Source organism: Netta rufina, assembly GCF_964035555.1.
Source record: "Netta rufina genome assembly, chromosome: 19".
NCBI classification, from domain to species: domain Eukaryota; kingdom Metazoa; phylum Chordata; class Aves; order Anseriformes; family Anatidae; genus Netta; species Netta rufina.
This window is the reverse complement of record NC_140143.1, coordinates 2,546,821-2,562,393: the sequence shown is the minus strand read 5'-3', so window position 1 is coordinate 2,562,393 and position 15,573 is coordinate 2,546,821. Positions and strand designations below refer to the sequence as shown.

The following is a 15,573-nucleotide window of genomic DNA, read 5'->3' as shown; positions in this document are numbered from 1 at the left end:
TCCTGACCCCTTTTTGGGTTGACTTTGTGGCTCTTGGTTGTATTTATTGATCCTGCAAAGCTAGGAGACCATTAGGCTGCAAGGGCTGCCAGCTTGCTGGTGCAAGGGGATGGACAGGGGTCCTTGGGGGTTGTGAATACTTGTTGAGGGAAAAATTGACCTTTCAGGGAACATTTCACATCTCTTCCCTCTTCTCTCCTGCAGGCCACCCAGGGATCTAGATTCCAAAGCCTGCATCTCTATTGGTGAGGAGGTAAGACTGGGAGTGACGATGAGAAGAAGACCTTTGGGGCCAGGTGCCTGTCCTGTGCTGGCTGCTTCTCCACGCAGGCTGCTCTTGGGATCGCTTCCTTCTTAATTGCAGCCAAAAACGGGGAGGTCGACAAACACCAGCTATTTAAAAAGCACGGCCCATTTCACATGAAACTGGGGGTAGATGCTGGATGCATGGAGGCTGAGAAGATCCAGGCTGGGATTTTGCTTCTCCTGGTTTTTGCGAGCCCTGCGAGCCACCTCCAGCCCTGGGGAGCCAAGTGCTGGCTGCTGGTGGTGCTCCTCCAGCAAGGGTTGTCCCCAGAGCACCGGTGGGCAGCTGGCTGTGACCTGCTGCTTGTCCCCACCCTCTCCAGTGCACCCCCAGGGGCTTGCCCTTTGCTTCCCATCACACCGGGGGCTCCTTCAAGTGTTCCACTTCGGAGAGCCCTGCCCTGCCTGAGGTGCAACTAATCCCCTGGAAATATCCGTTACAAAGCGAGGGGATTACTAGCATGAGATTTTACTCTCCTTTGCAGTTGCTCTGCTGATTTAAAGCCTTCATCCAAAGTATTTCCCTTCGCTAATACCGAAGGCCTTCTCAAGAGCCTGACTCAGGGTAGATCTTCCTGTCCTGGAAGCAAATCCTTCTGACAGCATGGAAACCGGTCCACCTGATGCTATAAAAACATAGCAGGAGAAAAACAAAACCGAGGGCAGCTATTTTGATAGGAGAAAACAGCACAGCAGCATTCATAAAAAACACTTTAAAGCTGGGTAATAAATTTATTAGGTGCAAAAGATAGACCTCGGTGTCAGCAAGTTAATTTATGAAGTGAAATACTAATGCAGTGGCGTTTTATGCTGTCTATCTTTGGATGCTTTTCTTTCATTTGGGATTTTGTATTTTCCCTGGCATGGAGCAGGGGCTGGAAGGTGGAAAGAGTGCGAGATGCCTCTGGAGCAAAATGGTGCAGCACCAAGGCAGAGCCACCGCCTGCTGCTAGAGCAAATCCAAGAAAATCACTTCTCCCCTGCAGTTCCAGGGGCGAGGAAAGTCCAGGTGCTCCAAAACAGCTCCGTGCACGGAGGCAGAGAGCCCGTGTTGGATGGTGCAGAGAGGCACTCTTGTAAAACACAGAGCTTGGTCTTTTTTATGGATGTGGCTATCTCGGAGAGACTGATGTGTCAGGGCTTGAATGTCCCGTGGGCCCATTGCTTACTTGTCCAGCCAAGTTCCTTTAGGATGCGCTCCCCTTTTCCACCTTCCTCCGCTCATCCCAATCCCTGGAGAATGCCACTTTCCCCTTCTCCCTTTAAACTTCGCTGCTAATTTTATGGGTTGCCCTGAGAGAGCCGAAGTGCCTCCTTGGAGAGGGTCCCGCGGAACAGTAGCAGCAGTGTCAGAGATGCTTAAATCATGCAAAAAAATGTTCGTGAGGGCTCCTTTAGCAGGCAGCGGAGCCTGGGCGCACAGTAACGCAGTGTATGGCCCCCGTGCCTTGCAGCCCCCCCGGCCGGCACGGGCCAGGCTGCAGGATTTTTCTGCTGTGCAGGCAAAAAAACGGTGTGGGATTATGCGCCGTGAATCAGTTCATTATAAGCCGCTTCTTTCTGGAGGATGATTGACTGATGTGGTTGCGCGTTCAGCAAACAGAATGGCCGGTTTTAGTAGCAAAGGCATGTTTTAAAGATCCAAAAATAATAATAAGCAAAAAATAGAGCTGCTGCACAATATCGCGGCATGAAGGGAGAAGGGGCAGGTTAAAATGCAGGGCTGCAAACAAAGTAATCCTTTGTGTAAGGCCAGGAGAAAGAGATCTCCAGTGCTAGACGAAATAAATCCTTCGTGGCTTAAAAATGGGGTGCACTCAGCATTTGGCCGATCTGCAGGGATGCAGAAATCAGATTTTATGGGCCTAAAGAAAAATTGGTGGTACTTCCATGATTGGGGAAGGAGAAGGACGAAAGGAAACAAACAAAAAAAAAAAGAAAGAAGGGAAACTGAAGGTGATTCCCTGGGGAGAGGCTGCTGGGGTGCTCTCCATCCCATCTCGTGGTGAGGCTGAGGGGTGGCTGGGTGTAGGTGGCTGTAGCACCCTGCCAAGGAGCACCCTCCCTGCACCCATCCTGCTCGGGGTGCTCTCAGGGGGAAGAATTCGTGTGCTCAGTGGGGTTGGATGTGGGTTAGATTTGGAGTGTGTTTTACACCTTGCATCTACCTTTTTCCTGATGGGTTCCTCCCTGCAGAACTTTGAGGTGAAAGCCGATGACCTGGAGCCCATCTCCGAGCTGGGACGAGGTGCGTACGGGGTGGTGGAGAAGATGCGGCACATGCCTAGCGGGCAGATCATGGCAGTGAAGGTAGAGTGAGCCTCCCGAGCTGCTTTCTGTGTGTTCGTTGTGTGTGGACGCCCTCTGCGCCCTCGTCCCTGCGCATCTCTAATCTTGCTTGTTCTCACGCATGCCTTTGCTGAGATCCGCTTCTTTCCAAGTGGAATCCTCTTTCTGCACAGGGGCAAGGAATGCTGAAGAGGATTTGGGCCCTGTTGAACAAAGAGAAGGGATTTGTTAGTGGGATGCTCAGTGTGTTTCCTGCATCGTGGTGTATACAAGCATATTGTTCTTCTATGTCTGCGACATGCCTGGTTTTTCTAGCATTTTAAGGGTTATATGCCATAATTTTTTAAATATACATTTTTTTTTTCTAGCATTGATCTATCCTCCATTCAGGGCTCTGCACAGTAACTGTAATTATAAAGAGGACTGCACTGTAAATTCAATTGCATAAGATCGTTTTCTTCAACTTGGACTTTTTAAATCTCTTTGGAACACAGATTTATTTTTTTTTTCACATTTTGTCTGCTGCAGTGGGGTCTTGATTCACGACAGGTTTGTAGATGCTATTATGAAAAGTTTTCATAACAGCAGCTTTGACTCATAAGCTTGCAGCTTAAGGAAATAGTCATGGGAAAATTTGTACCTTGGGAAAGGCCAATTTTTACAGGGCTGAATTTTAGCTCAAATTTCCTTTCAGAATAAGAAAAAGACAAAAAAAAAAAACAACAAAAAAAAACATGCAGAGCTGGAAGCCAAGAGCAAACTGAAGGGAAATTCTTAGCTCCTCTGTTATGGCTGGACCTTGCTGTGGATGCTGGGATGTGTCTCAGGGCCTCCACGCTCTGCATTTTGTCTTCTTGTTTGCCAAACTGCAAAAGACCTCTCTGAATATGATGTGAAGGGGGTGCAGCAGGCACATTCGGGCTTTTACTTGCATCTGCAGCGCTGAACGGTGTAACTCCATCACTTACTGACCTCGGGTGTCTTTGGCCAAAGAGCCTGGATATGTGCGTGCCCCATCTGGGGTTGTGCTTTGCCTGTTTGTTGGGCTTCCCAGCTGAGGGGCTGCAGGTATGTCACATAAATGACATCTCTTCCTTGGTAGACTGGGAAATGTGCACTTTCCAAAGCCATGAGGTGCACGTGGTGTCAGGCTGCAGGGATGGAGCCTTCTCTCCTGACCAAAGCTGCTGATGTGCATAGATGGATGCTGCAGCTCCAGAAGCCGTGGGTTCTCACCAGCCTAGAATTTGGTTCCCAGCTCCTTTCTGCTCTCCCCAGCCCCAGTGACTTTTGGCTGTTGTAAAAAAAAAAGTGGCATTTGCCAAGCAAAATCCCCTGCAGTTCGGGCTGAGGTCAAAAAACCTCTTCATCCACCGTGGCCTTCTGTGGCACTGGGGTGCCTGCGCTTGGGATGCGCCCATCACAAATAGGGGTGAGAAAAGGTAACTCAGGGAGTGTGAAAAAAGATAAAGGCACGATTTCAGGACATGCTGGGCAGCACGGCACCACTGTGATGGGTCCCTGTATCAGCAGCATGCCGACAGCTGTGCTGACAGCCAACGCTAAACTGCTTTGTGTTCCAGCGCATCCGAGCCACAGTCAACAGCCAGGAGCAGAAAAGGTTACTGATGGACCTGGATATCTCCATGAGGACGGTAGATTGCCCCTTCACCGTCACCTTTTACGGGGCACTTTTCCGAGAGGTACGGCATCCCAGAGACCGGCTGCACTGCCCTGGGGGGCTGGATCCCCTCCCAGGCTCCGTATTCCCCGGCCTCCCTCTGAATCCAAGGGTTTAATCTAGATATGAGACACAGTAGAATTCGAATTTGCTCAATCCTGGCCTAAGGGGCTGCCATGTGCAGTTATTTTGTGGTGAGGGAGGAGTGGCACGCTGCCAGGTGAGGAAGAGCTGAGAGCATCCGAGCCCCTGTGCTGGGATGCTGGGGCTTGGTGGTGATGGGGGTGGCTGCGTGCCGAGGACACCAACTCACAGCCTGGTCCCTTTGTGTTAATATTGTCCTGACTTGCAATGAGAAAGCCACACAGAGGAAAGGTGTGGAAAGCTTTGGAGAGCAAGGTTTATTGAAAATGTTTAAACACAGCCTGCAGAGCTGAATTTTTCCTGGCTGAGCGTTTGCTGAGGGACCTGAGCACGTAGGAACCTCCGTCCTGATAACTTTCAGGACTTCTAAGTCACTGGGACTTTGCTTTGGGATGAGACAGCAGAAAATACACTCTAAGTGGTAGGGAAGGTGAACAACACTCCGGCTGGGGAGGAGAGAAAGAGAAAGCCCAGCAGAGTTTTGCTGAATAACTTTTACGAGACAGGGAAGAAGCAAACCGGCCAGCAAAGGGCAAGTGCCAAAGAAGGCGTTTGTACATGAAAGGCAAGGATGGTCCGTTCCAGTGGGCAGATGTTTGCTTTTTGTATCCTCCAGGGAGACGTGTGGATCTGCATGGAGCTGATGGATACCTCACTGGACAAATTCTACAAACACGTTATTGACAAAGGCCTGACAATTCCCGAGGACATCTTAGGGAAAATAGCCGTCTCTGTGAGTATTAGTGGGGTGAGGGGGGAAGGAAAAGTTTTTTTTTTTTTAAGCCAATTCCTGTGTGACCCAGCCTCCCAGCAGTATTTGTGCGAGGAAGAGCATGGTCCACAGGCCAGCCCATGTGGACATCCCTAGGTGGCTTTTAGGTTTGGGGTGATGTTATTTATAAGCCATAAATACCCCCAGATGTGCCTGTACACCCTGTAATGGAGAGGTGGCACCTTCTTAGATGTGGGGAGGTCCCTGCAGCTCCTTTGCCTTCTCAATTGGGTCCTGGTACCCTTGGAGATCCCTGGGGACCCTCTGTCACCTCAGGGTGCAGGATGCACGTAGTTTCTTCCCTCTGAGCAGGTCCATGAGGATGGGGGGTGAAGCCAGATAGCGTTCCCTCCCCGTTGCAGTGCTGCCAGCTGTGATTCACTCTAGTTTTGTTCTTTCAGATCGTAAAAGCACTAGAACATCTACACAGTAAGCTCTCCGTCATCCACAGAGGTAAGAGCCAGGCACGCAGCCGTGGCCGTGCCGGTGTCTGTCCGTCCCATGCTCCGGCATTTTTCCCTTTTTGCATCTCAAATATGCCATGAACACACTTGGAAAAACAAATTGCAGTGTTGCTGCTTAGTACCTTTATTTCTAAAGGGTCGTTTTCAATTTTTTAAGAGGAGGAAAAAGCCCTCTCCAGGGTGTTGCTGCAGGGGGAAGGAGTGTCCGAAGGGAACGGAGTTCAGCTCCAGCAGGCGGTCATGTGCTGTAGGTCCTGCACGTGGCTGGGGACTGAGTTCCTGCCTTCTGTGTCATTTGCAGTGGGTGGAAAATGCTGCTCAGCTTCTGAATTTCTGTTTGCTTCTTTGATTTCCACTGAAAATTGTCTTATTTCAAGATAATAACAGATGGGTGAGGATCTCAGATACCTGAAGCACTTGATTGCAAAGCGCTGATTAAAGAGTAGATGTTAATGAGCTGTAAACCACCCAGCGCTAAAGAGCAAGACTCAAAAACAGCTTCTGGTCTCCCTCAGACAGTGTTTCAGCGCTTATAATTAATCTTTTATCACACGTAGGTAGATGGCCTTCTTGCAGAAGTGACCTCTTATTTCTGGGTGTCAACAGGGGAAGGATTGCTCCCTTTTGAGGCTCAGTCCTCAGATGAGAGAAGGGTAGCCTGTGTCGGGCATTTAAATAGCTCAGCAAATGGGCTTTGTGCTGACATTTCATCTGGGAGTAGCCTAGCCAGGAAGCCCCTGCATGCTCTGGCAGCTATCACTTTTGACTTCTTTCTGTACCTTAATTTCCCTTGCTGATGGTGATTATAACCGCCTTCATGAGAATGATGCAAATGCGAATGCACCAGGGATTATAAGGCCGTGATGGGAAGCAGATAAATCTGGCAGTAATAAATAGATGAGACACTGGACTGATTTCCATAAGGTGTGGAGCACCCACACGCCTGCTGCTGCTCTCATTGCCTTCAAGCTCGGTATCCTTAAAATTAGAGGCCACTTCTGAAATCTTGATCCTTGTCTCAGTTTCCTGCTCCCTCCTTCCACTGCAATCCTCACTGCTCTTCACCCTTTCCTGCCCACCTCTTATCCTTTTCCCCATGTTTTTTCCCTTGTGTTGGCAAGAGAGCAGCTTCAGCTGGGGACTCACTGGTGCTTCAGGCTCTCACAGACGTCCCCTGGAGTTGGCCCCAGCTCTTCCAAGCTGTGCCCTTGTGATTGCCATGGCCATCCCCAGCACGCTAGGACATGGTGGCTACATGCAGGGCTCCCTCCTACCCCCCAAATCAACGAGGGGAACCTGGAAGTGAAGGGACACTTGCAGGACATAGGACAGGCCCACGAGGCAGTCACCTGAACTTGCAATAGCCACAACCAGCTGAGATTCTGTCCTATATGAAGCACCAGGGTTTGCACGGGCATCTTTGGTGCCCTCTGCTGATAGGAAGCTCTTTGGCTTTTTTTGGCTTGGCCCATGCATGACAGTGACTGTGGTATGTGTTCCTTCTTGCAGATGTAAAGCCCTCTAACGTGTTGATCAATACACAGGGGCAGGTGAAAATGTGCGATTTTGGAATTAGCGGTTACCTCGTTGACTCGGTTGCTAAAACCATGGATGCAGGATGCAAACCCTACATGGCTGTAAGTTGAGCCGCCGAGAAGCTGCTTGTGAAAGCTGCTGCAGGGCAGCCAGAGGAACATGAGCCTGGGTGTCGGGTCATCCTAAAGGGGGAAGGATCAGCCACCAGCATGTCCCGGGGCCTCATTTTGTAAGACGTATCCCTGAAGTTACTTGTAAAGGGGTAGAGGGAGGAGAAGGATCTCACGGGTCAAATCAGGTCTTGTGAGCATGGCTTTCTGCTGCCTTATCTCCTCCCCGTGACCTTGGGAAAGGCTTTGTAATTACTCCGTGTTGAACTTTTGCTGTTTGCCCTGTGGGGACACCAGTGCTTTTCTTTTGGGAGAAAAACACTCCTTTGGATTTTCTTTTTGTGAAGTAGTCGCATGGGGTGAATGCGGTCCTGGAGAGTTGAGGCTTGTCACCTCCCTTCGTGTCTGATGTGCTGGGTCAGCTGCACCACCCCAAACCTGATGCAGGTGCCATCTCCTTCTGGTGACCCATTTCACTCTGCCCTTACTGGCAAGGATGTAGGCTTGCTCTGATGCCAAGATGATCAAGCGAAGGAGCTGGCAGCGTGGGCTAAGTGGCTCTGACCAGTGAAAAACCCCTCAGAGGTTGGTGAGCCCTGGGTGCAGGCATCACGCTGAGTCCATCCCTGGTCCTTAACTGCCCTTGTGTCTCTTCACAGCCTGAAAGAATTAACCCGGAGCTGAACCAGAAGGGGTACAGCGTCAAATCTGATATCTGGAGCCTGGGGATCACGATGGTAGGGCAATCTGGGGGCTGGCAGTGTGGTTGGGGTGTTGGGTGTGGTTTGTGGATTCGTTTTCCTCCCCGTAGCCCCCTGGCACTGGTGGCACTGGTTCCCTGGGAAGGTGTCAGGGCTGGAAGGGGCACACGGCGAATCCACAAGGTACCAGTGAGCACATTGTGGGGTCAAGGAGAAGGCAGACGGAGCTGATTTGCTGGGTTTGATGTGTTGGCGTGGCAGGGCAGGTCTCCAAGGATGTCCCACCCTTGGGACACCCCTGAGGCTCTGTCTGCGGCTGTCCTGGGGACTGCCACCCTGCTGGGGACAGCCCTGCTGTGGTGGCCACAGGCTGCCGGGAGATGGCAGCATGGGCTAAGGCGAAGGCGTCCGGCACTATGTCTGTCTGTGGAGCAGGTTGGATTTCAAACCTGAAAAAACATCCCGGCAAATCACACTTAGCACAGTCCCCATCAGAGGAGGGGGCATCGGCGGCATCTCCTGCACACCAGGAGAAGCAGTGTTCAGGGGGAATCCATCTCCTTGCCATTTTATAGCACAGTGACCCTATGCAATACGTGTTTTTTAAACTTCTGGCCTCTCCCCAGTGATGTCCAACAGGAGGGCAGGAGGGAGGATTGGATATGGAGGCTGCTGGGTGTCCTCAGGCCCGCCCCATTTGCTGGGGGAGGTTAAACACAAAAGGTTTCCTGCAAGACACTGTGGCCTGGTGGGGTGAGGATATTCCATGTGTTTGTGCAGGGCCCAAAAAAACACATGTGTGGGTGGTTAAACAGGCTGCCAAAATCCTGTGGGGTGGCAGGATGAGCCCCAGGGTGTCTGTGCCCCGGGACTGAGGCATGGGTGCTGTCTCCCCAGATCGAGCTGGCCATCCTGCGCTTTCCCTACGACTCCTGGGGGACACCCTTCCAGCAGCTCAAGCAGGTGGTGGAGGAGCCGTCGCCGCAGCTGCCAGCAGACAAGTTTTCGTCGGAGTTCGTTGATTTTACCTCGCAATGGTAAACCTCCCCCCGTCCCTGCTGCCCCAGCCCTGCTGGACCTGGCCCTTCTGGCCTTGGCCAACTGAGGATGAGGAGGACAGGTGCTGGTGGCCTCCCATATCACTGTCCCCATCCCCACCGTTGTCCCTCAGGGACATGGTATTTGTGTAGTAACCACCCCTCAAGGGCAATAGATGGGGTGGTCAGCTATGGCTGGCTTTCTCTGCTTGAGACCCAGACCCGGTGATTTTGGGGACGTACAGGAAGAAGGGATTAAGAAGGATATCTCAGCCAGTCCCCCCATATGAATATCATGTACTGTTTGTGGCAGGGTGGGGAAGCTGAGCAGGGTCCAGGAATGGCCACATCCTCCAGCAACCTTGCCCTGAGCAGCCCCTCGTGCCACCCTGCTCCTGGGGGACGCAGCTCTGAGGGCAGGCCCGGTGCTGAGCTCGCCCCGCGATGGCCCCGACTGTGGCTGTCCCGCTGCCGGGCCCTGCGGCTGCTGCTCCGCTCTCTCTGGGACTCGGAGCTGGAAGCAGCGGGAGGATTTGGCTGCGTCGTAGGAAAAGGGTTGGAGCAGATGCGCGCTGTCTGGAGGCTGGGAGTGCTGCATGAAAGCGCAGGCTCTCCCAGCACCCGAGGAGACTCGCAGCTGCCCTCATCATATGGTTCAAAGAGAGCTGGCAGTGGCCCCGCGGCTCCTGACTGCTTCTCCCTCCAGCTTCCCTGGAAACCGCCTGGGAGGCGTTTTTATTTTCCAGGCGCTGCAGTGCCATCCGCGGCTTGCCAAGTTGGCAGGTGGCTGGTGGTTTGCAGGGTAGCCAAGAAAGGACGGCAGATCGACAAATACAGAAATGTGAGACTGTTCCCGAGCTGCCAGTGTCAGGGCCTGGAGTCCGGCCGGCTCTGCTGTGACCCAGGAAGGGGATTATCAGCCACTCCTGCCCGGGGACTTTAAGTACTGACGCTCAAATTCTTCAGTCTTGTCCAAACATGTTTTCGAGGTCCCTGGATTCAGCCGCACGCCTCTCTCCTGCTTTGTGCTGGGGAATACCTGCACATGCCCACACCGCTCTGTGTCTGTCAGAGGTGGGAGCTGGCTTGGAAAAACCCTCTCGCATAATGCCCACCGTTTTTGCAAGGCCCACGCTGGGATTTTGGACCAGCTGCCTTTCTCCTGTGCTGCTGGCTCACTGCTTGTTATTGCAGACTTGCCTGTTTGTGCCAGGCAGGCTGTTGTTCCCCACTGAACAGAGGCATAGTTTTCTTTTGCAGACACGGTGTCTTGCAGCTATTGCCTTGGGCTGATTTAGGATTAAGATAGCCACAGCTGTTCGTGGTAGTTGCAGTGAGAAGCATGACCCTACTGAGCAGCACTCGTACCTTGAAACCTTATGCTTTGGAGGGTACATGGCAGTTTCTCTCTGTGCAAAACCTGTCATCTAGGATCACTGAGGACCCCTAAACACCAATGGAGTTGCATGGAATCAGAGGAGCGAGCTTTGGCTGCGTGTTGCACTGGTTTTGTGGTGTCAGAGTCTGAGGATTTCTTCTGACACCAAACCAGGTCACGACAAGTCAGTGTATGAAGGCTAGCTGCAATGCAGGAGGTCGCAGGGTGAATACATCATCCTCTGTCTGGGGCAGTGAAGCTGCAGTGACCTGTCTGAGCTAGCATCAGATCTAATAACGGCGCTTTGTTCCTGAAAATTTACATGGATTTCAGTAATTTGTCACCAAATTTCCTGGTATTAATAACCTCGGAAAAAAAGGTTTTGTTTGTAGAGCTTCTAAATTAAGAGGATTATATCCAAATTGTGCTTCTGGACATGCCCAAGCTTGAAATTCACCTTAGCATCTCAGCTTGGGCTACTTTTGAGCTCAGAGGATGTGACACATCCCGTACCTCCAGTTCGGCAATATTGGCACGTATCGTTACTAGGTTCCTCTGTTCATTCACAACATGACACTAAACACGAGCCCGCTACACACAGCAAGCAGGAAATATCTATTCAGTGTGTGTCCTCCGCTTCCTCTGGGCTCCGGCAAATCCCAGCAGAGGAGCGACTTATCATCACCGAGGTTCTCACTTTTGTTTTGCTCAGTGTGACACCTTTTCCCCGCCACCGACGTGTACGTGTGTGAAGATCTTTTCAAGTTGCTCCAAGCGTCTTTCCCCTAAATACACTGTCAGGAAGTGAGTAGAGATTACGTCCTGTCTTTTAAAAACTATTTTCTGCTGGAGGGAAACCAAAATAACTTCCAGCTACAACCCTCCAGAGCCATCTGTTGTAGGAGAGGAGAAAAAAAGGATGTCCCATGGAACCGTCCCCACTGATAACAGCATGGTGATAAACAAATCGGTGTACACATGCTTTGGAGCCGCCTGGTCACCATGCCCAGCCAGAAGCATGGAGGCTGTATCCATTCCCTTAGTCGCTGACCTACCTGATAATACCCAAAAGACCGATGGTGCCTGGTCCCCAGCAACAGGCAGTGGTATATAGGGTGTATACACTAGTATATAGGGTGTCCCCGGATCTGTGGCCTTGTGCTCACAGCACTGGTGTACCCAGCGCTGTGTGCCAGCTGGGGCCTGTGTGCAGGCTGTGGTGGCTGGGGGCGTCCTCAAGACCTAAGCTGTTTGCTTAACATGGATGAGCAATTTAACTCACTCTACAAGGACTTCAAACCTTGCTTTTGTCATGGTACAATTTTATAGCTTTGCTTAAATTTCGTAAAGAATGTAACTTTTAATTTTTATTATTATTTTTTTTTTTCATTAAAGCTTGAAGAAGAATTCCAAAGAACGGCCAACATACCCAGAGCTTATGGTGAGTGTGCCTGGATTATGCAATGTACTGGTTCAAAATTGAGATGGGTTATAATGAGGTGCTGAAGACAGGGTTTCCAATAGGAAGTGGTGATTTGGGATACTCAGCATCTGAATTTTCATAACAGATATGAGAATCCTGGCACTTCAGTGTCTCGGGAAGGTGCTGCAAAACGGAGATCAAGTCAAGTCGAGTGCTCTTGGGGATCAAGTCAATCAAGTGCTATACCAGTCAGATCAAGGGAAAAAAAAATGTAAAAGCAGTGAACATATTTGCTAAGGGATAAGAATGAGTCTGCAGAGATCACTTAGCAAGGGTAAAATCCTCCTCTGGAGTTTGTGTGATGGCTTCAAACACTGAAGCCAAATGCTTGCAGCACGGATGCTCCACATGGGCTGCAGGAGCTGAGTGGTCTGCTAAGCTTCATTGCCACGGAGGAGACTTTTTGGACAGGGTGATTCCTGGATGTTAGGGACAGAGACAAGTCTGTGACTAATAATTCCGGTTATTGAATTTTGTCTGCTGCTTAGAGACTGTTTGCTGTGAGCACGCCTAGGACAGAGGAATAACTGAGGAAGAAAATGCTGATAAAGACTCATGGCTGGGGAAATGCAAAGCAGTGCAGGGGGTTGAGGTCAGATGCACTTAACTGCTGATGAACTTCCAGCAGTGCAGGCACTGGCACAAACTCAGACACAGCTCTAGGCTGGAGCTGGCAAGAAGAAGGGATTAAGATGAGATTTTTCTGCCAGATACCCACAGCTTTGTGGCTGGACTCCTGACTTTCTGGTGTTGATCCTGATGCTCCTAACAGCTGGTGCTCCTAAGTATCTGGTCCCTTTTTTACTGTCACCTGCTTGACAGCTTGCTAAAGGGAGTCTTCTGGTTAAGGGGTGGAAACTGCTGCAGAATATCCCCAGGCATCGGTGTCTTCTACCCCATAATTGTAGGATGTGTGTGATGCTGACCATGGGGTCAGCCTCATCACTGCCTCAGACCGTGTGCTTGGAGGTGCTGGGACCTCTGTAGTGTGAAAGCACCAGGATTTGAGGTGTTCTCTGGCTGCAAGACATGCTAGAAATCCACACACCTTTCAAAAGTGAGTTGTAAGCAGTAAATGATTCCTGTGGCATTTCTTGCTGGGCCCTGTCATGCAATTAATCTATATATAGATCTGATTTATACACAGTTTGCCCAAATACTGGTTTCAGACAAAGGGAGGCCTGAGGTTTATGGCTTTTTTTTCCCTTTTTTATTTATTTATTTTATTATTATTATTATTATTATTGAATAAATACATAATATTTTAAGCATATTTCTGAAGTTTGCCAAATGGCCTTTTATCAAAAAGGTTCACCGGAGCAGCTCTGTCTGTTGCAGCATTAATACCCACTGGCAAGCGAGCGCATTTCTATTGAATTAGGTTCTTGGATCACCTCTCCAGAGTATCTCAATGCTGTGGTATTTTATGGCTGACATGAATGTTGTGAGGTCCTGTGGTTGAGGGTTGCTGTTTTGTTGTGTGTTATTTTTTTTTCTCCTCCTCTCTCTCTTATGGCATTAAGTTGCGGTACTGGATTGGACTTGTCATTTAGACCAAGGCTGCTCCCTTGCTTTCCTGTGGAATTGAGGTTTCTCATGGAAAATATGACGCTATGCTATCTTGAGCATCAGGAAAACTGATACCGGTGCTTAATTTCATTTAAAAACCCACTTCCCCAGGTGAAGTGGAGCACGAAACTACTGCAGGGCTCCTCCCCGGTGGTCTGCACGTTGCAGGAGCAAGCAGTGCCCACCCAGCACGGGGTATTTTGTGCCATCACCAGCCTCAGGCGTTGCAAAGGGCTTGGGTTCACTGAGACAGGGCTGGAGGCCACCGCTGCCACTCGTGGCACGCCTGCGGGTGCCTCCAGGCTGCGGTAGCTCTGCTTTGGGTGTGAATTCGCCGGGTGTGAAGGCGGTGGCACCTCGCTGGGGTAATGATACAGCAGGCCACTTGGGCTGTCTCTCTGAGAGTTATTCAGGACACTCCAATTCCCGTGACTGTTTGACCCAGGGAGACCTTAAATTATGTCTGGATCCTTGCCTCAACCCATTTCAACTCGATTTCCCACATAATTGTGCTTCCTTTTCCTTGCTGCTGTGTCTTTGGGTTGCTTCCCGGCTGCTCAGAGCTGCCTCTCTTCACCGGATAACTTTCTGCTCGAGCCCACCTTGGAAAGTCTCTTTTCTTTGCCCTTCTCCTCCCTCCGTGTGGCCACTACTAGAAATGACCTTTGAGATAGCCAACTCTCAGCGACGGGGGGTGGCAGCTTTGAAAAACCCTCTAAACTACAACATATCTTTAAAAATCTGGCTTGAATTGAGAGGGTCAGGAACCGAAGTGAGCTCCCCCGGCCCGCACATGGGAAGTACAACAGCATTTTACACACAGCAGAGCTTTGCCTATGAGCCCCACAGGGCCCCAGCTACCTTTTGGCCCTTTCCGACACCCTCAATACAAATAAATGTAATTAACTGCCAAAACAGTGTGTGGGAAAGTGTGTTTTGGTGATTTCAGGTGGAAGGTGGCTGATCTCAGCTGATACGTTGCAGGCCCCCGAGAGCAAACCGAGCCACCGGTGCCGGCAGAGAGGAGTTTTTTGTTTTTTTTTTTTGGGGGGGGGGGAGACATTCGGCTGTGGGCTTTTTTCTCCTTACACGTATTTTTCCATTTGCGCTGAAATGTAGGCAAGATTTTCTGGCAGGATGTCTTCCCATGCTGGTCACGATTAAGTAGTTAAACATACAGCTGCGGATGGCTTTCCAGCCGGGATGGCTTTCCTCTCTGCGGCGGTTCGGGGTAAAGTAGCCATCTCCTGCTGCGAGCGGGAGCAATTGCAGGGAAGAAATGAGACTCAGAAGTCACCAGAGGGTAAATACACAGATAAAGCAGGAAGCTGAGGGAAAACCCACTGCAGTCAGCCTTCCTGCAAGGTTTTTTCCCTTGCTCCCGTTGGAGCTGGTGCGCGGTGGGGTGGGTAACCGCCGTCTCAGGAGCAGCGCTTCTCGTCCCAGGGCACTGCAGAGCTGTGAGCCAGCTTGGGCTGAAGGGCATGACATAGCAGGGATAGAGGCAGTGTTTTTAATACCTTCTGTTGCCTCAAGAGCAGCCCAGGTCAGCCCTCCCAGCCAGGGCAGGGTTTAGAGGGAATCCACGGCCTCCATGAAGTGGCCCCTTGGGCTTCCTAGACTCCCTGCAGCTGTGAAACATGGAAAGCCCAATATTATGATGCTAGCGACAAAGTGTTTTTCACTGTCTGGAAGACCGGCTGAAAAGGGGTTAGGTTTGGTCCTCAGTGTTGTGAATAATAAACTTTTTTTTTTCTCTCTCTTCTCTTCTTTCCTAGCAACATCCTTTCTTCACCCTGCACGAATCCAAAGAGACAGACGTCGCCTCTTTTGTCAAACTCATCCTGGGAGACTGAGAACTGGACTTGTATATGAATTGCCCTTCTGTGGACTGGTGGGTGCAGGGGAGGGGCGCGTGGCAGGACTTGTCATGAAAGCACCAACAGAAAGTCGCCGTGTTTTGTTTTGTTTTGTTTTTATTCTGAGAAACCCCCGCCTCGCCGAAGTTTTTAAAAGGGTTCTTTGGTATCCATAGTGACATAGAACGAGCTGGTTAGTGAAATGAATTTTAATAAGGTTGGTAACCTTAAAACAAAAACAAAA

At 50.5% G+C, this 15,573-nt stretch overlaps 1 protein-coding gene across 1 annotated transcript in view; it reads left to right on the top strand.

Moving 5' to 3' along the window:
* MAP2K6 (mitogen-activated protein kinase kinase 6) overlaps nucleotides 1-15,372 on the top strand; it is a 36,826-nt gene extending 21,454 nt beyond the window's left edge. The window contains exons 3-12 of the mRNA XM_084298633.1: nucleotides 205-253; nucleotides 2,503-2,616; nucleotides 4,179-4,298; nucleotides 5,037-5,153; nucleotides 5,594-5,645; nucleotides 7,166-7,293; nucleotides 7,962-8,039; nucleotides 8,901-9,040; nucleotides 11,814-11,859; nucleotides 15,249-15,372. Of these exons, the coding sequence (XP_084154759.1) occupies nucleotides 205-253; nucleotides 2,503-2,616; nucleotides 4,179-4,298; nucleotides 5,037-5,153; nucleotides 5,594-5,645; nucleotides 7,166-7,293; nucleotides 7,962-8,039; nucleotides 8,901-9,040; nucleotides 11,814-11,859; nucleotides 15,249-15,326 (922 nt within the window). The 3' untranslated portion in view covers nucleotides 15,327-15,372. The remainder of the gene's footprint in view (nucleotides 1-204; nucleotides 254-2,502; nucleotides 2,617-4,178; nucleotides 4,299-5,036; nucleotides 5,154-5,593; nucleotides 5,646-7,165; nucleotides 7,294-7,961; nucleotides 8,040-8,900; nucleotides 9,041-11,813; nucleotides 11,860-15,248) is intronic.
* Nucleotides 15,373-15,573: the final 201 nt, after the last annotated feature.